The sequence below is a fragment of the Pecten maximus genome, chromosome 13 (genome assembly GCF_902652985.1).
Source record: "Pecten maximus chromosome 13, xPecMax1.1, whole genome shotgun sequence".
Lineage (NCBI taxonomy): Eukaryota > Metazoa > Mollusca > Bivalvia > Pectinida > Pectinidae > Pecten > Pecten maximus.
This window is the reverse complement of record NC_047027.1, coordinates 24,408,953-24,435,067: the sequence shown is the minus strand read 5'-3', so window position 1 is coordinate 24,435,067 and position 26,115 is coordinate 24,408,953. Positions and strand designations below refer to the sequence as shown.

The following is a 26,115-nucleotide window of genomic DNA, read 5'->3' as shown; positions in this document are numbered from 1 at the left end:
TAATCGTAAATTAGACAAAACTCTTCAGCGAGCCGAAGCGTTTTCCGGACAAAATGCATGCGGAGATGACCCCCAAAAGTGCACCTGGCGGCAGCCGATTATACAATCACATGACCTTTCAACTTTGTATGTAAATGAAGAATCTGGACAGGCTGAGGGAGCCGTTTGGAAAATGGCGTTCAGAGCGAGGAATTCGGCGATGTTTTCACGGATTATTGTGTTTTGGATGTAACAATTCGTAATGAGTGGCACGGTAGGTTAAAGATGAATGTTTTCTGATGACGGTCGCATATAGAGTGCGCCGTGTCAGTTTGAATAAATGTGGTTTTTAGTCGATTGAAGTGTAGTGGTCTGCCGTTTCGCTCGTGGCGGAGTTTCCGGCCTTGAGCTTAACAGATTACACATACCACTGTCAAATAAAAAAAAATGAAAATCACATATTCTATGCAAGCGCCTGTGTATCAGAGCACGATGGAGCGAAAAAAATCCATTTATTTCATATGATCTACCGCTTATAATTTGTAATAAATGTATTCTTGTATTAAGTATAAACTGTTTTGGGAAATAATATGTTTAGTTTTCTGGATTTAAACTACGCAAGAAGAAAAACACAATAAAAAATATAAAGACTTTTCGGTCCGTTGCGTTACGTTTTGGGTGGTTGGTTGCACTGTCATTTACAAAATGGCTGGTCAACCAGCGTAAAGCGAGGACGGAAAAGAACACTTATATATTGGATTAAATGGGTGTTTAGGGTAAATATCCATATACAAAATGTATGTAAGGAATGTGTTATGTCACGCCCGATTTTATTCTTAATTGGCAAGTTATTTTGAAATATCTACTGAAGATATAGCGGTTCGTAGTTGTGGTTTTAAATTCCCTCTAATTATCACTAATCGGCTTTCTCTAACAGATACACACATTTGGCATTTAGAGTTGTCTCTCTTCCACGCACACAAACATCTGTGTATTACACAGAGTTAGCACGATTTCCTACCCAGCGGTCTATATATGGTTCACTATACAGTAAATGCCAACATTCCTAATCAATCTTAAATTGGCATCTTTTGAGATTTTCTCTCGAAAATTAATTAAAATGTATTACATATATATGTATAAAGGATTCAACCAATAATTACTAGAATTTGGAATGTGTATAATTCACGAATTTTCTATTCCAAGTTATTCCATGATTATAATTTGGTTTGTTTGTTTTGTTTAACGTCCTATTAACAGCCAGGGTCATTTAAGGACGTGCCAGGTTTTAAGGTGGAGGAAAGCCGGAGTACCCGGAGAAAAACCACCGGCCTACGGTCAGTACCTGGCAACTGCCCCACGTAGGTTTCGAACTCGCAACCCAGAGGTGTAGGGCTAGTGTTAAAGTGTCGGGACACCTTAACCACTCGGCCACCGCGGCCCCCTCTATGATTATAAACTCCATCCACAGTTAAGTTTGATACACTCCATACACACACAGGGCCACATTATTGGATTTAAAGAAAACCGACAAATTCAACCACAATATTCAATACCGGTTGCATATTACTGTATCCTTTTTATTTTCAGAAAATAATGAAAAATATACCAGCATAAACCACAGAAATGGAAAATGACAAAGAGAAAGCTAGCTGCAAAGCGGACGATTCCGGTGTATCGGGGATGTCGTCCTCCGTTTCCGGTTCCGGTTCACTGCCTGAAGAAGATGTTCTTGCTCCAGATGGAGGCTGGGGATGGGTTGTCTGTTTTGGAAGTTTTGTGACTAATTTTGTACTGGATGGTACAATGTTTTCTTTTGGAGTGCTACTTATTGACCTGTTAGATTTTTTTGGCGAAACAAAGTCGAAGACATCCTGGGTAGGATCGGCTCTGGTCGGAATGAGTATGATGATGGGTAGGTATCTGAAATCAGACATTAATTAAATAAACTTAGTGGTGACGAAAAAAAGAAATCAGTTCAATAATACTTTTTTATTTGCATGTAGATTAATACAAAAAAGTGTGATTTACTCAAAGCGATTTTCTCCGTTTTTATCAAATTTGTTTGTTTGTTTTTGTTTGTTGTTTTTTGTTTTTGTTTCGTTTTTGTTTGTTTTTCTGTTTGTTTGTTTTTGGTGTGTGAGTGTTGTTACTGTTGAAATGTTCCATAATAATCACACTCATCAGGCTTGAAAGGATTGACGAAAACTGTCTTCATTTTTCATAACAACATTAGCCTCACCACAGTTAGTCCGAGTTTCCTCTGGCATTGACACAATGTTTGGTGAAGGGCCAGAGCGCACTACTTTATGAAAATGTGGAATTCTCCGACACCGTTTGGTGTCACTAAGATTTTGGTGCAAATAAAATAAAATCGAGCGTGACATAACACCTACTTTACATATATGGATAAATGAGATATTTATTTACACAAAAACACCCATTCCGTCCCTTATCGAAGTTAAAAATATGTTTAAATCAAATAAAATCGAAGTTCTGTTCCGTCCGTCCACTTTACGCTGGTCAAAATTTCACACTTAACTCGACGCCATATTGCTACATTTGTAACTATGTAGGTTGCGGGTGGCCTAATCACCCTAATCAGTGCGCGGTGAAGTATGGATGTGAAAAAAATACAACATTCATTTCTATATAATTTACTGCTTAAAATTTGTAAATAATGCATTCCTGAAATAAATAAAACAGGTTTTGGGAAGAAATAAGCTTAGTTTTCTTCATTTAACTAGCGTAAAGCGAGGGTCTATACGGACAGGATAGAACACCGATATGGGACTAAATGGGTGTGTTGGGGGTCAAACATATCTCATTTATCCATATATGTCGGATTTACTTCTTTTTCTCGTGTTCTTTTAAATAAACTAGATCAATGTAATATTAACATTAACCAACTTTTGTTAATGTCTCCTAAATGTTATGAACACAAAAACAACTTTAAAAATCCCACAGAATAAGTGTTTTAGATGGAACAACATTTAGTATGTGTTGTTGTTATGACGGTTGCTACATGTAAGACCGTGCCAAGAACTGTCTGGCACTTTCCCGCGAACACGGTCATTCTCTATTCGACGTCACTCACATGTAAAAACATGAAAGAAAATTTGCTTGGGTGCTTAACAGATAAAATAAAATCAGATAGTCATAATGTCAATATAAGGAATGAATTTTTTTCAACATTCATGAAGTCATAACAACATTGGCTTTCTGAACACATTTACCATGAATCGCTAAAGCGCGAAAGCGATTCATTGAATTCAGAAGTCTATGTTGTTTCACCGCATGCATATTGAAAAAAGAAATTTCACTCCTTAACACAATCATCATATTTAAATCAGTATATAACCTGCCTTAACATAAAATAAAATGTTTTGAAGAAGAAGCCATCGTAGAGAGGTGTTTTTATTACCATTTCTACTTTTCAGGACCATTCGTGAGCCTACTGCTACGACGACACTCGATCAGAGCTGTGACTATAATGGGATCCATCGTCGCCTCGTTCGGTTTCATCATTTCTATCTTCTCTCCAAATATTGAACTTCTTATCATAACGTATGGCGTCATTGGCGGTAAGTATGACGTCGTATAAAACATTAACTAATTGACAATAAGTATGACGTCATAATGTATTTATTTCGTAAATAGTGGTTATGAAGACGTCATAGATATATATTTACATTTGCTCCGCATTTCCCAATTGACACAATGCTAAGAGGCAGTTGCCACCATACGCCCATAACACCCAGTGCCTCAGGCTATAACACCCAGTGGGTCATGTGACATTAAAAAAGGCGGGATTTTTTTTATTGGTTCAGTTTTTTTTCAAAGTTGACGGAAATGGTAAGACAATGTAAATATAAGTATTGAACAGTGGTTTTAATGTTGTTATAGTCGATATGGCAGCAAGATGTATGGTGGGCAAATGTAGCATGGAAACCGGGTTAACCTTAACGGATTTCCATGCTACATTTGCCCACCATACATCTTGCTGCCATATCGACAATAACTACATTAAAACCACTGTTCATTGCTTAAAAGAAATCGTCGTCTGTAAGTATGACGTTTTACCACACGTCATCATTGATAGTAAATATAACGTGATTACATATGACACTATGGCGGGAATTATGATGCCATGAATGGCTTGGAAACACAATTCATTAATTTTATCTGTTACATGTTGTATTTCTGGAAGTGACCATACCATAACTGTTTCATACATGGCGACACATTTAAATCCAAAATTTCTTTAATGTCGGCAGAACTTCAAAACTAGATATTGATGTGTGCTCTGCAATATGGGTGTAATATATTTGTTTATAAACTGCCGTGAATGCTAAAAATCATAAGATCTTAAATAAACAAATAAATGAAATAAAATGAATAGATAAATAAATAAATACAGAAGAATGAAATGTATAACAAATAATTTCGTCTTTCAGGGATCGGTTTCTGTATGATGTTTATCCCAGCAATTATTGTCGTAGGGCTTTACTTTGACAAGAAGCGCGCCCTGGCGACAGGAATCGCAACTAGTGGTTCCGGTTTAGGAACGTTTGGTTACGCCTACTTGACCGACGCACTCCTTTCGACATACGGCTGGAGAGGAACAATTCTCATATTGGCGGGAATTGTATTGAACGTGGTCGTTTGTGGATTAATCTTTAGGCCGCTATTAAGAAGAAAAGGCAATGGACATTTTCAAAAGGGAGACTGTTGTAGTTACAAAGCGCCCTCTAGTGAGCTATCTGATTACCCAGAAGTCACTGAAAGTCTCTTGAACCGGAAGTATACTTTTGATAGTAATGAGTTTGTAAAAAGTGGAACAGAAAAAAATGATTATATTATTTGCAACGTACCTTTGGGATTACATAAACTAGATAGGTTAGATATTAGTAAGAGTTATGACGTCATCATTCCAAAAGACCGTATTTCAGACCGGAAGTCACGAAAATTTTCAAGTGTTGTTGACTTAAAAGAGGAATACTGTGATGTCTCGTCATCTATGCCGCCATCTCAAATAATAAACCAGCGACTTCTGAAACCAATGATGAAAAAAGATATATTTTACAGTGGAAGTATTCAAAACATATCAGAAGTTCAAAGTGCACGAGATTTAAAATCGGCAATTGTAGCCTTAACCAAAGATGACAACGAAAGTAGATCCCAGCGACCTTGTTTGGGAATTGATATCAATGACATTTTCTGCTTTGAATTGCTGAAGGATCCCACGTTTCTGCTACTTACCATTTGTATGACTACCTGGACAGGTGAGAAATATTTCATATATGATTGTTTACTTTTGATCCAAATTTGAAGCTTTTTTTAATAATTTGATTTTTTTTGTAAAAAGAAATTCCTTTTCTACATTTAGTCAGGGAAAGTAGGTTTAGGTCCAAACTGTATTGTACAAAAATTAGAAATAACTATGTGTGTGATCCGAAGCTTACTGATGATTTCTGAGAAGGTTGTCTCCCATTTTAATGTTTAAAGATTTGCCTGTCACTCCCTAGAGAGTTATATCGTCAACTCCTAGGGTATGACAGATTAATAGAATCCAGCATGGGTCTGTTCCGTTGACAAGGATATCTCAACCCGTGTGTTAGAGTTTGGTCATTCAGCACGAGGCTTGCCTAGTACTGATCAGCCAAACTCTTACACGAGGGTCTGTTTTCAGTTGTATCAAACACCTCTTGCAAGAATAACTCTACGTTTGTTATTTCACTTAAGAAGTCGAATTCGTCGTCCGCTTTAACCAATTCGTGTTAAGCAGCTGTAACAATCAACCTATCGTCGTACATTTGCATTTCAAACACGTTTTCAGTGGTTTATTTATGAAAAGCACTTTTCTTCTTTTCCCACCTACGATTACGTGATTATCCTGCCGAAAACACCGTCAAAATTACGAGTATACGAGGGTGGTCTTCGGATGTTTGAAACAACGATATACATTGTATTTTGTGCCAAAGAATCTTGAATGCATCAGATGTACTTTCGACCATATCGATAAATGGGAAGTCGCGAGATAAGTAAAAAGTAAGACAGACTTACCTAGAAGTGAGAGATGCATCCACCATCTTGTTGGTCTCTTAGTAACGTTTGTGACGTAGTTTCCCCAACGTGATTTGCGTTATCTGTATACATGTCAAAGTATGCGTTTAGCTTAAGGTCAACGAATTCGACGTGCGCAGATTGTCATAACGTCATATGGCGCGTGCAATCCGTCTTTACCCCTGTGTATCTTTCCCTAGAAACCGTGGGATAACCCTATGAAGTATGTTCTTGCAGCAAAAAATGACGTCACGGCAACAATCAAATGACGTCACGGCAACAATCAAATGACGTCACCACGACAATTCAATCACACCATGTTTACATTGTGTTGCATTGCAATATATTTTTTTAAATATTGGAACAACTGGACCCTGAGTGATTCAAAGAGTCTGATGGGAGAACAACATCCACCTCCTACTTGAGGATGTGACCGGGAAATCTCCAACCCTCGGAGTTATATCCGTGGTTGTCTAACCCCTTTCGGAAGAGTCTCAGGTTAGACAACCCTAAAGTATCACCCCTCGGGTTGGAGATCTCTCTATCACACTCACAAGGTCGGGGACGATTCTATTACTCTCTCTTGCCACTCTTAATCAGATCACTGTCACTATTAATGACGTCACACGTTTTGCTCCATCACCCTTTTCATTTCAGCTTTTGGTTGGTTACTGGAAAGACGCAAAACGGGGAAACCAGGGCCACGTGCTCATTCCTTCTCGCGCCACGTAAATTAACGGGGTATGAGATGTAGGGGTGTATGTTTGCATGTATACGTTCGATTCAATAAGAAACTACCCAGTTATCAATTAGACTACAACTCATATAGGGTTCTTATGCACGTGGGTTTTGTATGATAGACTTCGGGGATGGGGTGAAAGGTAGATAGCTCAATTTGAATAACAAGTTACAGTGAATTTAACTCATACACGATCGTTCATGATGAAAGTACATGTATATCGTATGAATATGTTTAACACAGTTGGGAGGTGTTTTCATATTTTATTTGATTAGATTTGAATTCAAACATTTAAATTCCATTTTACTTCTATATAAGTGTATGTAGTACAAACTTGTACCATGGTTCTAGACTGATATAGGACCGAATGATGTATTACCATTCGTAAGCTTACCTTTATAAAGATAGGTGCATACTGTATGTAAATACAGTGTAAACTAGAATTTTAATCCTCTAAGTCTGACTGCGACAGTAACAAGCCTAATATAATTTCCTGTCAAAGTCCATGTCCATATATTTCACATAAACTATGTCTGTTGCCCTTATCGCATGGATCCACCCTCCATCACCACCCCCCTCAATTCCTCCTTCAGCCCCCCCCCCCCCCCCCTTCAACCTTCAACTCCCCTCCCCGTCTTTATAAAAAGCGTCGTCAAATCCAAAATTCAAAATTCAAAATTCATTTCACAGGGGATTTGAAATATCATTCAAGAAATAAGAAAATATCATTGTTCTTTATCAAAAATAGTAATTGTTACGTATTAAATTGCATAAGCGACAGCCTCCAACCTAATGCTTGTCAGCTTTACTGCCTACTGCCAGCTATAGATCCACAACCCACTTTCTTCTGCCTACTGCCTACTGCCCACCGCCTACCGCCTACTGCCCACCGCCTACCACCTACTGCCTACTGCTTATTGCCTACCACCTACTGCCTACTGCTTATTGCCCACCGCCTACCACATACTGCATACCGCCTACCACCTACCACCTACTGCCTACTGCTTACTGCCCACCGCCTACCACATACTGCTTAAGCTTACTGCCCACCGCCTACCACATACTGCTTAAGCTTACTGCCCACCGCCTACCGCCTACTACATACTGCCTGCTGCCCACCGCCTACCACATACTGCATACCGCCTACCACCTACCACCTACTGCCTACTGCCCACCGCCCACCGCCTACCACCTACTGCCTGCTGCCCACCGCCTACCACCTACTGCCTGCTGCCCACCGCCTACCACCTACTGCCTACTGCTTATTGCCTACCACCTACTGCCTACTGCTTATTGCCCACCGCCTACCACATACTGCATACCGCCTACCACCTACCACCTCTGCCTACTGCTTACTGCCCACCGCCTACCACATACTGCTTAAGCTTACTGCCCACCGCCTACCACATACTGCTTAAGCTTACTGCCCACCGCCTACCACATACTGCTTAAGCTTACTGCCCACCGCCTACCGCCTACCACCTACCGCCTACCACCTACCGCCTACTGCCTACTGCCTACTGCCTGCTGCCCACCGCCTACTACCTACTGCCAAACACATACTGCCTATTGCCTACTGCCTACCACCTACTGCCTACCACCTACCATCTCTTGTTTACTGTCCACTGCCTACCGCCTACCACCTACTGCTTACAATCCACTGCTTAGTATCCGCTTCCCAGTGTCTACTGCCTACTGTCCTCTGCCTACTGTCCTCTGCCTACTGTCCACTGTTTACTGTCCTCTGCTTACTGTCCTCTGCTTACTGTACTCTGCTTACTGTCCTCTGCTAACTGTCCTCTGCCTACTGTCCTCTGCTTACTGTCCTCTGCCTACTGTCCTCTGCTTACTGTCCTCTGCTTACTGTACTCTGCTTACTGTCCTCTGCTAACTGTCCTCTGCCTACTGTCCTCTGCCTACTGTCCTCTGCTTACTGTCCTCTGCCTACTGTCCTCTGCCTACTGTCCTCTGCTTACTGTCCTCTGCTTACTGTCCTCTGCCTACTGTCCTCTGCTTACTGTCCTCTGCCTACTGTCCTCTGCTTACTGTCCTCTGCCTACTGTCCTCTGCTTACTGTCCTCTGCTTACTGTCCTCTGCCTACTGTCCTCTGCTTACTGTCCACTGCTTACTGTCCTCTGCCTACTGTCCTCTGCTTACTGTCCTCTGCTTACTGTCCTCTGCCTACTGTCCTCTGCCTACTGTCCTCTGCTTACTGTACTCTGCTTACTGTCCTCTGCTAACTGTCCTCTGCCTACTGTCCTCTGCTTACTGTCCTCTGCCTACTGTCCTCTGCTTACTGTCCTCTGCCTACTGTCCTCTGCTTACTGTCCTCTGCTTACTGTCCTCTGCTTACTGTCCTCTGCCTACTGTCCTCTGCTTACTGTCCTCTGCCTACTGTCCTCTGCTTACTGTCCTCTGCTTACTGTCCTCTGCCTACTGTCCTCTGCTTACTGTCCTCTGCTTACTGTCCTCTGCCTACTGTCCTCTGCCTACTGTCCTCTGCTTACTGTCCTCTGCCTACTGTCCTCTGCCTACTGTCCTCTGCTTACTGTACTCTGCTTACTGTCCTCTGCTAACTGTCCTCTGCCTACTGTCCTCTGCTTACTGTCCTCTGCCTACTGTCCTCTGCTTACTGTCCTCTGCCTACTGTCCTCTGCTTACTGTCCTCTGCTTACTGTCCTCTGCTTACTGTCCTCTGCTTACTGTCCTCTGCCTACTGTCCTCTGCTTACTGTCCTCTGCTTACTGTCCTCTGCCTACTGTCCTCTGCTTACTGTCCTCTGCTTACTGTCCTCTGCCTACTGTCCTCTGCTTACTGTCCTCTGCTTACTGTCCTCTGCCTACTGTCCTCTGCCTACTGTCCTCTGCCTACTGTCCTCTGCTTACTGTCCTCTGCTTACTGTCCTCTGCTTACTGTCCTCTGCTTACTGTCATCTGCTTACTGTCCTCTGCTTACTGTCCTCTGCTTACTGTCCTCTACCTACTGTCCTCTGCTTACTGTCCACTGTTTACTGTCCTGCTTACTGTCCTCTGCTTACTGTCCTCTGCTTACTGTCCTCTGCCTACTGTCCTCTGCTTACTGTCCTCTGCTTACTGTCCTCTGCTTACTGTCCACTGTTTACTGCCCACTTCCCAGTGTCTACCGCCTATTGCCTACTGCCACCTGCCCACTGCAGTGGTCAGTAAGCAGAAGAGATTGAGCCGTGAAAGTAGCTAAACTATAGGAGGTGCTTATGGAATTCCATAGTTATGAATACGATATAGTATATTTATCTATTTCGTTCAAAAATCGATATAAAAACAATAACATTTTTATCGAAATAAACTTATTTTTATTCCGAATGACAGTAGTATGTGTCTTTTAACTTCCTGTTTTATTTTGATATCCAAAAAAGTTTATTTCTAATTTTACGTGTCATTTTTTTTCAGCTCAAATTGTCTCCCTTACCTATCTACCGGATATGGCGTTATCGAAAGGACTTCCTAGAAATCAGTGCGCCTTCTTAATCTCTCTAGTCGGTATTACAAACATCGTCGGCAGACTTGTCTGCGGTTTTATAACCGACTGCTTACATGTGAAAAGTATTCACATTTACGCATGCGCACTATTTGTGGCAGCAGCTATCAACTTCCTGTTGCCATTCTGTGATAGCTTCTACCTGTTTGCAATATGTGCGGGGATTTTTGGTTTCTGTATGGGTAAGTTATAAAGCTGTCATTCATTCTTGAATCTAGATGATAGAACTGATCAGTATATGTTGTAAAAATGCTCTTTTTACTGGATAACAATCGTTAAAGTATCACGATGAAGTTCGGAATCTTCACCCTAAGGTTGTTAAAATTTCTCTATCTATTTTCTGTATTTTGGCTAGCAAGAGAATCTATTTGATCACTCCTGTGTAATATAGGCAGATAAATGTCAACCTGAGGTAAGATTTAAAATTTTAGCATGAGGCTTCACCGATTAAGATCCTGTAAGATTCGTACTTAACTTCAAGAATATTGCACATGTGTAGGGATACATATTTGTTGAACAGTGTACCAGTCAATTCTCGATATTTTGCGAGATTAGAGCGAGAAAACAATTACATGTTGAAACCTCATTGTTGTGGTCCACAAGTTAGACAGGGCGCTGTGACAAGTGTGCCACGTCTGTGTTTATATGTGTTTACCGGTTTGGTTCTGTCCTCCAGCTTCCTCCGTCTCCCTCCGGACAATCGTTCTTGCTGACCATCTGGGGATAGACAAACTGACGAGATCGTTTGGATTGATCGCCTTGTTCCAAGGAATTGGGTTCATTATTAATCCACCATTAGCAGGTAAGTCACGTGACTCGTTTTCCCATTTTACGATAGTTTCAAGGGGAATCAAAAGTCGTGTGTAATCGGACATATTCGGCTATTTCCGACAAGCTCAACCAGCCTCTTGTCAGCTTTGCATGTCATGTCAAACAGAGACTCTTGCCAAAGTCTTAGTGTTTTCTTGCTGAATGAGAAAGAGGCTTACCAAAATTTGATTGATGGCACACACACACTTTTTAAAGTGGCTGTACCATATTTTGTTCATCTTTTGATTTGATTCATTTGCTGAAGCGACTTCACAGTAATGCATAAAACTATTTTAAGATGTATCAGATGTTTTTGGAGTACTGCCAACCGATTATGGGGGTACCTTGATATACTGTAAACATACACATTTTAGCGGTCATTTTATTTTAGCGATTTTCGCGTTGGGTGAATTTCACTAGGTTTTAGCTGCGCTTGCTAATATTAGTTTATTTACATTTTGTCTATGGCAAGCACTTCGATGTGCTAATCTGTCATTCCGCTAGTCTTTTCTTTTATTTCGCTTTGCGTTAAAATCATAGCATGCCAAAATGAGTACGTTTGCAGTATTCTTTTCTTCCAAATGACCAGCTCACAAAAATGAATACTTCTGGACCTAAGACTGTCTTTATTGGTGAACACACAAGCAAGTTGAAGGGAAAATAGCACTTGCATATTGTTATAGTGGTATTTTCATAGTTTTATTTACATTTAACTGAAGGTAGAAATCGGCGCCCTAGTGGTGAAAATTAAAATATATGCTATTTTTGACCAGACTGTTGATTGGGTGGTAATCAAGCGTCTGGTTGAACGAGACTATAACGCATCTTTAAAAGAAAACACAATGGCTGACTTCAGTGCCTGGAAATTAATTTCGTTCTAATGAAAAACAGATTTACACATATTAAATTAAGTCATAAGCAGAGATTGCACATCACCTCCGTTATTTTGCTTTTACGCGCATGCATGATTAGGGAATAGAACAAAAATAAGCACTTCTCCGTAACAACACTGACGCCTTTTGCAGAGAACTACATATTTTTGAGCTTTTGAAAAATCCGAACTTAAAATTTCCCATAGGAAAGCATTATTTAATGAATATAAGGAAATGTCATTAACTATAGGACCCTTTTGTTTTCTGATGTTAAGAAGCGTTTATAAACCGGTAGTATATTTGGTAACCGCCTTGTGTTCATGACCTGTAATTATATTATAATTAATTAATTATAGAGTTATAGACTTAACGTTTCCTTGAGTCTCGCTCGTCCTCTACTGCAATAAGCACAGCCATCTTGTCGCCGGCATGATAATCTTATTTGTAATGGATTTAAGTGTCTTGAATGTATGGATATAGGAGCAGTTTTTATATTCGTTTTTTGTTTGTTTGTTGTTTTTTGTTTGTTTTTTGTTGTTGTTTTTTTTTGGGGGGGGGGGGGGGGGGGGTCAATTATCTGTTTAACGTTTGTTTTCAATATGTTATGACGCTAGGCTGGGCGATTAAGTGCCGTATATAGTGAGTCAAAGGCCCGGTCAGGGCACGAGTCATAAAATCTTCTTCGTTTGTCATTTGTGTTACTATGCTACATGTATATATCTAATTATTAGCCAAATACATATTATGCACTATGTGTTGTTGATCAATCCGAATGTAAAGGTTTATTATATATCATTTAAAAGACGACTTCCACTATGATCATGTCAGGATATCGGGCCGACATATCAATGTGCCATTGAAACGTTCTTTTTTTAAGAACTAGATGTAGCGCAGTGGTACAGTTGCGAGTATTTCTGGCTAGACGATTGGGTGCCGTAGATCCTAAAATGTCCTTCCTTAATGAGTGTATCTTCATATGTTTTAATTCTAATTATTGGTGAAGTAGACACCGAGGTCATTATGTATGTCAATGGTGTGGTACAGCTAAAAATAATGTTATTAAGAAATCGACGGCTTTGGTAAGAGGATAACTATAAAAAATTGTATTTGAAAAAAATGCGATTGAAAACCTAGAGTAAAATTGATTAGAAAGGTATATGTACATAACATTAAAATAATAAGATAGACAGGAATATTTTAAGTGATTATTTTTTTATTACAATAACCAGACCCGCATTACTTATAATGTTGTCAAGATTTTTGATTTTTTGTTCGTTATTTATTTATATGTTTTGTTATTTATTTATTTATATTTATTTATTTATTTATTTTTAGCTTTACATTTTATCATTCTATGACTTACTCATTCGTATTATTTATTGTGAATGCTCTATGACTTTATTTTTTATTTGTAGGATTTCTTTTCGACAAAACACAGTCTTACGTCTTTCCTTTCGCGTTAACCGGATGTATGTACCTTGTATCCGGAGGAGTTTGTGTACCTTTGTTGCGCAAGCGCAAATCAACTTCCGGGGAGATTGACATCGAGGTGACAGCGCCGGATTCCTCCGACGAATCTGTGATAGACTGACGAAATAAGATTTTTTTTTTCAATTCATAGAGGAATTATTCATCTAGACCGTCCATACACTGCTATTAATAGTATTGCAAAAGTTAGTATCTACATATATATAGAATCTCGTTCTCCGTTTGGTAGCCTGTTGAGGTAAATAATGTATATTGGACATTCATAATTACAAGAGTTACCTCCCTTCCTCTATAGGGAAATTGCAGAAACTTGCGAAATGATTTTGAGTACAAAATTGTTTCACTGAATAAAGATATATAACCGGTAATATAGCGGAAAGACTGGGCTTCGAACCAGGAACTTCTGGACTCGAGACGGGCGCTTTAACATATTATGTCTGGCCAGTATATTCAGACACATATGTGTCATTTATTACAAATCATATTGTCTTGGTAGATAGTCATTAAAATACCATGAAAAATATATTTTGAAGAAAAAAAAAATACATTTAGCATTTTTATCTTATAATCGGTAGTTAACAAATGTCAAAGGTAAGACAAAAAAGAAAAGATAAAAAAAAATCAAAAAAAAAATCAGTATATACACCTGTATGGAGAGGTTTAATTGTTGGGAGGTGTTCTCTTCTAACTCTTATTCTAAGCAATAAAATATATCAATTTAAAACATGAATTGGTTTAAGCGTTATTGATTTTTTCAAAAGGATAATAAAACAGCACAAAAACAGAGAATAATAGAGAATTCGGATAAGTAACATCATACAAAATTGAAGCGTTTACTTTTAACAATGAATGCTTAAACAGCCTTCAACATATGACTTGTTTATGAATTACGACTACGGTATACTCATACTACTTAACGTGATCCTGTATGGCCCTTTATTCGTTTGCTTGGTTCCGCGGGATTTTCAGTCCTCGCAACAGCAAGGGTCATATTGTGTAAATGAGGACTGGCGTCAAGTGGCCAAAAAAATAAAAAAAAATAAAGACACAGAGGACAGAGAGTAGACAGGAAAGAAAGGAAAAACATCGTCTCTGTGACTTCCGTAAAATTGAATCCGAATGCTAAGTCGATATACAATGTAAAAACAGGCAAAAAAGAACAAAAAAGAATGAAAAAAAAATCACCAGAGCGAAAAAATAAATAGATACAATTTAATTAAACTTTGAAAAAAGTGTTTTCTCAATCTCTCTATTCCCTTATCTCGCCTGCTGTAATGATAATCTATTACGCTAGCAATCACAGAACTGTAGCTAACTTAGTAATATGTCATTTTCAGGAACCCAAGAATATTATACAACTTCAGTTTTGGTAACGTCAACATTATGTGTCCTAACTATTTCATAACCTCAATCATTTCTTAACCTCGTTATTACGGACCCTCAGTAATCCGTTAACACTGTCACGGGGTTTCTATGGTTTCTGTATACTTTGAGTATCAAGTCCCATCTCTTTGGTAGACTAAAAACTGGATCAATGGTAGGCTTACATGATTTACGTCGGTATCCGCTCGTCAATATCTGTATACAATACATTTACATACCCCCCGCCACCAATGATATAGACATTATCAGGGAAACCATTTCACTGTGAAATGCACAGTAATTAGGGCGATGTTGAATGAATCCTCGAAATAAACCTGTGTGTTGTGGGAATCCCCGACATCAATCCTGGCGATGTTGTGGGAATCCCCGACAGTAATCCGGGCGATGTTGTGGGAATCCCCGACATCAATCCGGGCGATGTTGTGGGAATCCCCGACATCAATCCGGGCTATGTTCGTAATGCGATCCCGTTAGGGGAATCCCCGACATCAATCCGGGCAATGTTTGGGTATCCCCGACATTAATCCGGGCGATGTTGTGGGATTCCCCGACATCAATCCGAACAATGTTGTGGGAATCCCCGACATCAATCCGGGCGATGTTGTGGGAATCCCTGACTTTAATCCGGGTGATGTTGTGTGAATCCCCGACATCAATCCGGGTCATGTTGTGGGAATCCCCGACATCAATCCGGGCGATGTTGTGGGAATCCCTGACAATAATCCGGGCAATGTTGTGGGAATCCCCGACATCAATCCGGGCGATGTTGTGGGAATCCCTGACATCAATCCGGGCGATGTTGTGGGAATCCCCGACATGAATCCGGGCGATGTTGTGGGAATCCCCGACATCAATCCTGGCGATGTTGTGAGAATCCCCGACAGTAATCCGGGCGATGTTGTGGGAATCCCCGACATCAATCCGGGCGATGTTGTGGGAATCCCCGACATCAATCCGGGCTATGTTCGTAATGCGATCCCGTTAGGGGAATCCTCGACATTAATCCGGGCGATGTTGTGGGAATCCTCGACATCAATCCGGGCAATGTTGTATAACCCTGACAGTAATCCGGGCGATCTTCGTAATGCGATCCCGTTAGGGGAATCCCCGACATCAATCCGGGCAATGTTGTGGGAATCCCCGACATCAATCCGGGCAATGTTGTGGGAATCCCCGACATCAATCTGGGCAATGTTGTATAATCCCTGACAGTAATCCGGGCGATGTTGTATGAATCCCCGACAGTAATCCGGTCGATGTTGTATGAATCCCCGACATCAATCCGGGCGATGTTGTTGGAATCCCCGACATCAATCCGGGCGATGTTGTGGGAATCCCCGACATCAATCCGGGCGATGTTGTGGGAATCCCCGACATCAATCCGGGCGATGTTGTGGGAATCCCCGACATCAATCCGGGTCATGTGGGAATCCCCGACATCAATCCGGGTCATGTTGTGGGAATCCCCGACATCAATCCGGGCGATGTTGTGGGAATCCCTGACTTTAATCCGGGCGATGTTGTGTGAAGCCCCGACATCAATCCGGGCGATGTTGTGGGAATCCCTGACATCAATCCGGGCGATGTTGTGGGAACCCCCGACATTAATCCGGGCGATGTTGTGGGAATTCCCGACATCAATCCTGGCGATGTTGTGGGAATCCCCGACAGTAATCCGGGCGATGTTGTGGGAATCCCCGACATCAATCCGGGCGATGTTGGTGGAATCCCCGACATCAATCCGGGCTATGTTCGTAATGCGATCCCGTTGTGGGAATCCCCGACATCAATCCGGGCGATGTTGTGGGATTCTCCGACATCAATCCGGGCAATGTTGTGGGAATCCCCGACATCACTCCGGGCGATGTTGTGGGAATCCCTGACAATAATCCGGGCAATGTTGTGGGAATCCCCGACATCAAACCGGGTCATGTTGTGGGAATCCCCGACATCAATCCGGTCGATGTTGTGGGAATCCCTGACAATAATCCTGGCAATGTTGTGGGAATCCCTGACATCAATCCGGGCGATGTTGTGGGAATCCCCGACATTAATCCTGGCGATTTTGTGGGAATCCCCGACATCAATCCTGGCGATGTTGTGGGAATCCCCGACAGTAATCCAAGCGATGTTGTGGGAATCCCCGACATCAATCCGGGCAATGTTGTATAAATCCCCGACATCAATCCTGGCGATGTTGTGGGAATCCCCGACAGTAATCCGGGCGATGTTGTGGGAATCCCCGACATCAATCCGGGCAATGTTCGTAATGCGATCCCGTTAGGGGAATCCCCGACATTAATCCGGGCGATGTTCGTAATGCGATCCCGTTAGGGGAATCCTCGACATCAATCCGGACAATGTTGTGGGAATCCCCGACATCAATCCGGGCAATGTTGTGGGAATCCCCGACATCAATCCGGGCAATGTTGTATAAATCCCCGACATCAATCCGGGCGATGTTGTGGGAATCCCCGACATCAATCCGGGCAATGTTGTGGGAATCCCCGACATCAATCCGGGCGATGTTGTGGGAATCCCCGACATCAATCCGGGCAATGTTGTGGGATTCCCCGACATTAATCCGGGCGATGTTCGTAATGCGATCCCGTTGTGGGAATCCCCGACATTAATCCGGGCAATGTTGTGGGAATCCCCGACATCAATCCGGGCATTGTTGTGGGAATCCCCGACATCAATCCGGGCAATGTTGTATGAATCCCCGACATCAATCCGGGCGATGTTGTGGGATTCCCCGACATCACTCCGGGCGATGTTGTGGGAATCCCTGACAATAATCCGGGCAATGTTGTGGGAATCCCCGACATCAAGCCGGGTCATGTTGTGGGAATCCCCGACATCAATCCGGTCGATGCTGTGGGAATCCCTGACATCAATCCGGGCGATGTTGTGGGAATCCCCGACATCAATCCGGGCGATGCTGTGGGAATCCCTGACATCAATCCGGGCGATGTTGTGGGAATCCCTGACATTAATCCTGGCGATGTTGTGGGAATCCCCGACATCAATCCTGGCGATGTTGTGGGAATCCCCGACAGTAATCCAGGCGATGTTGTGGGAATCCCCGACATCAATCCGGGCAATGTTGTATAAATCCCCGACATCAATCCTGGCGATGTTGTGGGAATCCCCGACAGTAATCCGGGCGATGTTGTGGGAATCCCCGACATCAATCCGGGCGATGTTGTGGGAATCCCCGACATCAATCCGGGCAATGTTCGTAATGCGATCCCGTTAGGGGAATCCCCGACATTAATCCGGGCGATGTTCGTAATGCGATCCCGTTAGGGGAATCCTCGACATCAATCCGGACAATGTTGTGGGAATCCCCGACATCAATCCGGGCAATGTTGTGGGAATCCCCGACATCCATCCGGGCAATGTTGTATAAATCCCCGACATCAATCCGGGCGATGTTGTGGGAATCCCCGACATCAATCCGGGCAATGTTGTGGGAATCCCCGACATCAATCCGGGCAATGTTGTATAAATCCCCGACATTAATCCGGGCGATGTTCGTAATGCGATCCCATTAGGGGAATCCCCGACATCAATCCGGGCAATGTTGTGGGAATCCCCGACATCAATCCGGGCAATGTTGTGGGATTCCCCGACATTAATCCGGGCGATGTTCGTAATGCGATCCCGTTAGGGGAATCCCCGACATCAATCCGGGCAATGTTGTGGGAATCCCAGACATCAATCCAGGCAATGTTCGTAATGCGATCCCGTTAGGGGAATCCCCGACATTAATCCGGGCGATGTTCGTAATGCGATCCCGTTAGGGGAATCCTCGACATCAATCCGGACAATGTTGTGGGAATCCCCGACATCAATCCGGGCAATGTTGTGGGAATCCCCGACATCAATCCGGGCAATGTTGTATAAATCCCCGACATCAATCCGGGCGATGTTGTGGGAATCCCCGACATCAATCCGGGCAATGTTGTGGGAATCCCCGACATCAATCCGGGCGATGTTGTGGGAATCCCCGACATCAATCCGGGCAATGTTGTGGGATTCCCCGACATTAATCCGGGCGATGTTCGTAATGCGATCCCGTTGTGGGAATCCCCGACATTAATCCGGGCAATGTTGTGGGAATCCCCGACATCAATCCGGGCATTGTTGTGGGAATCCCCGACATCAATCCGGGCAATGTTGTATAAATCCCCGACATCAATCCGGGCGATGTTGTGGGATTCCCCGACATCACTCCGGGCGATGTTGTGGGAATCCCTGACAATAATCCGGGCAATGTTGTGAGAATCCCCGACATCAAGCCGGGTCATGTTCTGGGAATCCCCGACATCAATCCGGTCGATGTTGTGGGAATCCCTGACAATAATCCGGGCAATGTTGTGGGAATCCCCGACATCAATCCGGGCGATGCTGTGGGAATCCCTGACATCAATCCGGGCGATGTTGTGGGAATCCCTGACATTAATCCTGGCGATGTTGTGGGAATCCCGGACATCAATCCTGGCGATGTTGTGGGAATCCCCGACAGTAATCCAGGCGATGTTGTGGGAATCCCCGACATCAATCCGGGCAATGTTGTATAAATCCCCGACATCAATCCTGGCGATGTTGTGGGAATCCCCGACAGTAATCCGGGCGATGTTGTGGGAATCCCCGACATCAATCCGGGCGATGTTGTGGGAATCCCCGACATCAATCCGGGCAATGTTCGTAATGCGATCCCGTTAGGGGAATCCCCGACATTAATCCGGGCGATGTTCGTAATGCGATCCCGTTAGGGGAATCCTCGACATCAATCCGGACAATGTTGTGGGAATCCCCGACATCAATCCGGGCAATGTTGTGGGAATCCCCGACATCCATCCGGGCAATGTTGTATCAATCCCCGACATCAATCCGGGCGATGTTGTGGGAATCCCCGACATCAATCCGGGCAATGTTGTGGGAATCCCCGACATCAATCCGGGCAATGTTGTATAAATCCCCGACATTAATCCGGGCGATGTTCGTAATGCGATCCCATTAGGGGAATCCCCGACATCAATCCGGGCAATGTTGTGGGAATCCCCGACATCAATCCGGGCAATGTTGTGGGATTCCCCGACATTAATCCGGGCGATGTTCGTAATGCAATCCCGTTAGGGGAATCCCCGACATCAATCCGGGCAATGTTGTGGGAATCCCAGACATCCATCCAGGCAATGTTGTGGGAATCCCCGACATCAATCCGGGCAATGTTGTGGGATTCTCCGACATTAATCCGGGCGATGTTCGTAATGCGATCCCGTTAGGAGAATCCCCGACATCAATCCGGGCAATGTTGTGGGAATCCCCGACATCCATCCGGGCAATGTTGTGGGAATCCCCGACATCAATCCGGGCGATGTTGTCGGAATCCCCGACATCAATCCGGGCGATGTTGTGGGAATTCCCGACATCAATCTGGGCAATGTTGTGGGAATCCCCGACATCAATCCGGGTCATGTTGTGGGAATCCCCGACATCAATCCGGGCGATGTTGTGGGAATCCCTGACTTTAATTCGGGCGATGTTGTGTGAATCCCCGACATCAATCCGGGCGATGTTGTGGGAATCCCTGACATCAATCCGGGCGATGTTGTGGGAATCCCCGACATTGATCCGGGCGATATTGTGGGGATTCCCGACATCAATCCTGGCGATGTTGTGGGAATCCCCGACAGTAATCCGGGCGATGTTGTGGGAATCCCCGACATCAATCCGGGCGATGTTGTTGGAATCCCCGACATCAATCCGGGCTATGTTGGTAATGCGATCCCGTTGTGGGAATCCCCGACATCAATCCGGGCAATGTTGTGGGAATCCCCGACATCAATCCGGGCAATGTTGTGGGAATCCCCGACATCAATCCGGGCAATGTTGTAAATATCCCCGACATCAATCCGGGCGATGTTGTGGGATTCCCCGACATCAATCCGGGAAATGTTGTGGGAATCCCCGACATCACTCCGGGCGATGTTGTGGGAATCCCTGACAATAATCCGGGCAATGTTGTGGGAATCCCCGACATCAAGCCGGGTCATGTTGTGGGAATCCCCGACATCAATCCGGTCGATGTTGTGGGAATCCCTGACAATAATCCGGGCAATGTTGTGGGAATCCCCGACATCAATCCGTGTGATGCTGTGGAAATCCCTGACATCAATCCGGGCGATGTTGTGGGAATCCCCGACATTAATCCTGGCGATGTTGTGGGAATCCCCGACATCAATCCTGGCGATGTTGGTGGAATCCCCGACAGTAATCCAGGCGATGTTGTGGGAATCCCCGACATCAATCCGGGCAATGTTGTATAAATCCCCGACATCAATCCTGGCGATGTTGTGGGAATCCCCGACAGTAATCCAGGCGATGTTGTGGGAATCCCCGACATCAATCCGGGCAATGTTGTATAAATCCCCGACATCAATCCTGGCGATGTTGTGGGAATCCCCGACAGTAATCCGGGCGATGTTGTGGGAATCCCCGACATCAATCCGGGCGATGTTGTGGGAATCCCCGACATCAATCCGGGCAATGTTCGTAATGCGATCCCGTTAGGGGAATCCCCGACATTAATCCGGGCGATGTTCGTAATGCGATCCCGTTAGGGGAATCCTCGACATCAATCCGGACAATGTTGTGGGAATCCCCGACATCAATCCGGGCAATGTTGTGGGAATCCCCGACATCCATCCGGGCAATGTTGTATAAATCCCCGACATCAATCCGGGCGATATTGTGGGAATCCCCGACATCAATCCGGGCAATGTTGTGGGAATCCCCGACATTAATCCGGGCGATGTTCGTAATGCGATCCCATTAGGGGAATCCCCGACATCAATCCGGGCAATGTTGTGGGAATCCCCGACATCAATCCGGGCAATGTTGTCGGATTCCCCGACATTAATCCGGGCGATGTTCGTAATGCGATCCCGTTAGGGGAATCCCCGACATCAATCCGGGCAATGTTGTGGGAATCCCAGACATCCATCCAGGCAATGTTGTGGGAATCCCCGACATCAATCCGGGTCATGTTGTGGGAATCCCCGACATCAATCCGGGCGATGTTGTGGGAATCCCTGACTTTAATTCGGGCGATGTTGTGTGAATCCCCGACATCAATCCGGGCGATGTTGTGGGAATCCCTGACATCAATCCGGGCGATGTTGTGGGAATCCCCGACATTGATCCGGGCGATATTGTGGGAATTCCCGACATCAATCCTGGCGATGTTGTGGGAATCCCCGACAGTAATCCGGGCGATGTTGTGGGAATCCCCGACATCAATCCGGGCGATGTTGTTGGAATCCCCGACATCAATCCGGGCTATGTTGGTAATGCGATCCCGTTGTGGGAATCCCCGACATCAATCCGGGCAATGTTGTGGGAATCCCCGACATCAATCCGGGCAATGTTGTGGGAATCCCCGACATCAATCCGGGCAATGTTGTATAAATCCCCGACATCAATCCGGGCGATGTTGTGGGATTCCCCGACATCAATCCGGGAAATGTTGTGGGAATCCCCGACATCACTCCGGGCGATGTTGTGGGAATCCCTGACAATAATCCGGGCAATGTTGTGGGAATCCCCGACATCAAGCCGGGTCATGTTGTGGGAATCCCCGACATCAATCCGGTCGATGTTGTGGGAATCCCTGACAATAATCCGGGCAATGTTGTGGGAATCCCCGACATCAATCCGGGTGATGCTGTGGGAATCCCTGACATCAATCCGGGCGATGTTGTGGGAATCCCCGACATTAATCCTGGCGATGTTGTGGGAATCCCCGACATCAATCCTGGCGATGTTGGTGGAATCCCCGACAGTAATCCAGGCGATGTTGTGGGAATCCCCGACATCAATCCGGGCAATGTTGTGGGAATCCCCGACAGTAATCCGGGCGATGTTGTGGGAATCCCCGACATCAATCCGGGCGATGTTGTGGGAATCCCTGACAATAATCCTGGCAATGTTGTGGGAATCCCCGACATCAATCCGGGCGATGTTGTGGGAATCCCTGACATCAATCCGGGCAATGTTCGTAATGCGATCCCGTTAGGGGAATCCCCGACATTAATCCGGGCGATGTTCGTAATGCGATCCCGTTAGGGGAATCCTCGACATCAATCCGGACAATGTTGTGGGAATCCCCGACATCAATCCGGGCAATGTTGTGGGAATCCCCGACATCCATCCGGGCAATGTTGTATAAATCCCCGACATCAATCCGGGCGATGTTGTGGGAATCCCCGACATCAATCCGGGCAATGTTGTGGGAATCCCCCCGACATCAATCCGGGCAATGTTGTATAAATCCCCGACATTAATCCGGGCGATGTTCGTAATGCGATCCCATTAGGGGAATCCCCGACATCAATCCGGGCAATGTTGTGGGAATCCCTGACATCAATCCGGGCGATGTTGTGGGAATCCCCGACATTAATCCGGGCGATTTTGTGGGAATTCCCGACATCAATCCTGGCGATGTTGTGGGAATCCCCGACAGTAATCCGGGCGATGTTGTGGGAATCCCCGACATCAATCCGGGCGATGTTGTTGGAATCCCCGACATCAATCCGGGCTATGTTCGTAATGCGATCCCGTTGTGGGAATCCCCGACATCGATCCGGGCAATGTTGTGGGAATCCCCGACATCAATCCGGGCAATGTTGTGGGAATCCCCGACATCAATCCGGGCAATGTTGTATAAATCCCCGACATCAATCCGGGCGATGTTGTGGGATTCCCCGACATCAATCCGGGAAATGTTGTGGGAATCCCCGACATCACTCCGGGCGATGTTGTGGGAATCCCTGACAATAATCCGGGCAATGTTGTGGGAATCCCCGACATCAAGCCGGGTCATGTTGTGGGAATCCCCGACATCAATCCGGTCGATGTTGTGGGAATCCCTGACAATAATCCGGGCAATGTTGTGGGAATCCCCGACATTAATCCGGGCGATGTTCGTAATGCGATCCCATTAGGGGAATCCCCGACATCAATCCGGGCAATGTTGTGGGAATCCCCGACATCAATCCGGGCGATGTTGTGGGAATCCCCGACATCAATCCGGGCAATGTTGTGGGATTCCCCGACATTAATCCGGGCGATGTTCGTAATGCGATCCCGTTAGGGGAATCCCCGACATCAATCCGGGCAATGTTGTGGGAATCCCCGACATCCATCCAGGCAATGTTGTGGGAATACCCTACATCAATCTGGGCAATGTTGTGGGATTCCCCGACATTAATCCGGGCGATGTTCGTAATGCGATCCCGTTAGGAGAATCCCCGACATCAATCCGGGCAATGTTGTGGGAATCCCCGACATCCATCCGGGCAATGTTGTGGGAATCCCCGACATCCATCCGGGCAATGTTGTGGGATTCCCCGACATTAATCCGGGCGATGTTCGTAATGCGATCCCGCTAGGGGAATCCCCGACATCAATCCGGGCAATGTTGTGGGAATCCCCGACATCAATCCGAGCGATGTAAGAAATGCGAATCCCGTTAAGGGAATCCTTCAAATCAATCCGGGCCATGTACGTAATGTGAATCCCCCCAGTGGAACCCCAAACATCACTGGTCCTGCCAGGCTAGTAAAGAATGCAGACGATCTTTAGTAAGGAAAAAAGTGACAAATAAGCTTTTATATAACAATGTCTGTGAACTTTCAAATATACTCACTTTAGTGCGATATGCTATTGAAATAACAGAACAATTGATATCTGTCGTCCAAATCGCACGTGTTCTATTGATTGTATCGAAAGAATAAAGTTTCGTGGCTGTTGGTAGAAGTCGATATTTTCTACCATCAAAGAGACAATTTCCAGATATATACACTTAACATGTTCATTAAAAACCATTTATTTATCACAATAATATCATATTATAACGAAAATCAATAAAACGCGCAGCAGATGTTGGGTTTTAAGAAAGATACATCATACTTACTAGTATTAAAATAAGTTACACAATGTAATGAAAAAATCTCACCTGTAGTATATAAAGAAACTGACGTCAATCCTAGTTTGCACGATACTGCCGTAAAAAAGCATTTAATGCCATAGCATACAGTCACCATGCAAGCTATTTACATTTTTCGAATTGTTGTGACATACCGGACAATTTGTGAAGTAAATGGAGCGACCATGTCGTTAGACTAGCCCCTGTACCTAGAATATAAAAATTCATAAACAAATTTGAGCTTTATCATTTTGGTCTCTAGGAAATATCTGATTCTAGATATCATGATTTAAACTAGGGGGAGATGAACCAGTGTATATATAGCAAGCTGGACGATCCTTTATAAGAAAAAAAAGAACCAGGTAGCCAGTTTACCGAGGCCTTACATAAGATAATACATGTGTATTTTGGTACCGTCTTGGCAAGTCGCAATAACACTATGGTGTTTGATCTTGTTCAATAATTGTAATAAAAAGGCAAAATATGTACAAAAATATGTATGCATGTATATATATTTGCATTCTGTATGACAGTCTCCCATTACTCCTGTGTTAAACCAGATGGTATTGATCACCGTATAAATGCAGCCCAGATCACATGACGTCACTTCCGTCAGCGTCCAAAAATGTTTAGCAATGTGTTGCGGGTGAATCAAACCTAGCAAGGATTTCGACTTAGAACAATCGCGTAAATATGACGTCATTTTGGTGCTTTGTTGATCATAGTCACGCCGAGGCTTTGTATTACACATCAATTTGATTGCAAACCAAGCACTACAATGAAATCGATTTCACATGTGCCGTTCTTTCAATTGAACAAACAGGGGAAAAGCTGAACCCCATATTTAGCAAAAAGAAAGTGAAGTTTAACGTATCTTAATGTAACTCTAACAATTTAACGCTTGTTAGATTGTATTCATTGTCAATATCAATGCAATCTGGGTGACAGATATATAGAATGGCGCCCGTCATGAAGCCTTTAATTGTTGAGGAGCACACGAAAAAAGTACAAGGGTGGTTTGGTGGCACAGTGGTAACACACTTGCCTTTCACTTAGGCGGGCGGAGTTCGAATCTCCGATCGGGCGTGAGACGGTAAGGTGTCAACCGCCCGACCACGTTACAAATTTAATGTGACGTCATAATATGAACATTGTATTGTTACCTGATCCTTTATACAAGGGGCAAACAAAACTGCCTACGTTTGATTTTGCCCTTTACATTTTGACTTTAAATCCGTAAAAATGTAATTTTTCTGAGTTATGC

At 44.2% G+C, this 26,115-nt stretch overlaps 1 protein-coding gene across 2 annotated transcripts in view; it reads left to right on the top strand.

The window, feature by feature from the left end:
- LOC117340977 (monocarboxylate transporter 9-like) overlaps nt 1-14,201 on the top strand; it is a 62,266-nt gene extending 48,065 nt beyond the window's left edge. For both annotated transcript variants that reach the window (XM_033902766.1, XM_033902767.1), the window contains 6 exons: nt 1,570-1,894; nt 3,420-3,563; nt 4,437-5,264; nt 10,214-10,483; nt 10,978-11,103; nt 13,399-14,201. In XM_033902766.1, the coding sequence (XP_033758657.1) occupies nt 1,606-1,894; nt 3,420-3,563; nt 4,437-5,264; nt 10,214-10,483; nt 10,978-11,103; nt 13,399-13,574 (1,833 nt within the window). In that variant the 5' untranslated portion in view covers nt 1,570-1,605 and the 3' untranslated portion in view covers nt 13,575-14,201. The remainder of the gene's footprint in view (nt 1-1,569; nt 1,895-3,419; nt 3,564-4,436; nt 5,265-10,213; nt 10,484-10,977; nt 11,104-13,398) is intronic.
- The last annotated feature ends 11,914 nt before the right edge of the window (nt 14,202-26,115 follow it).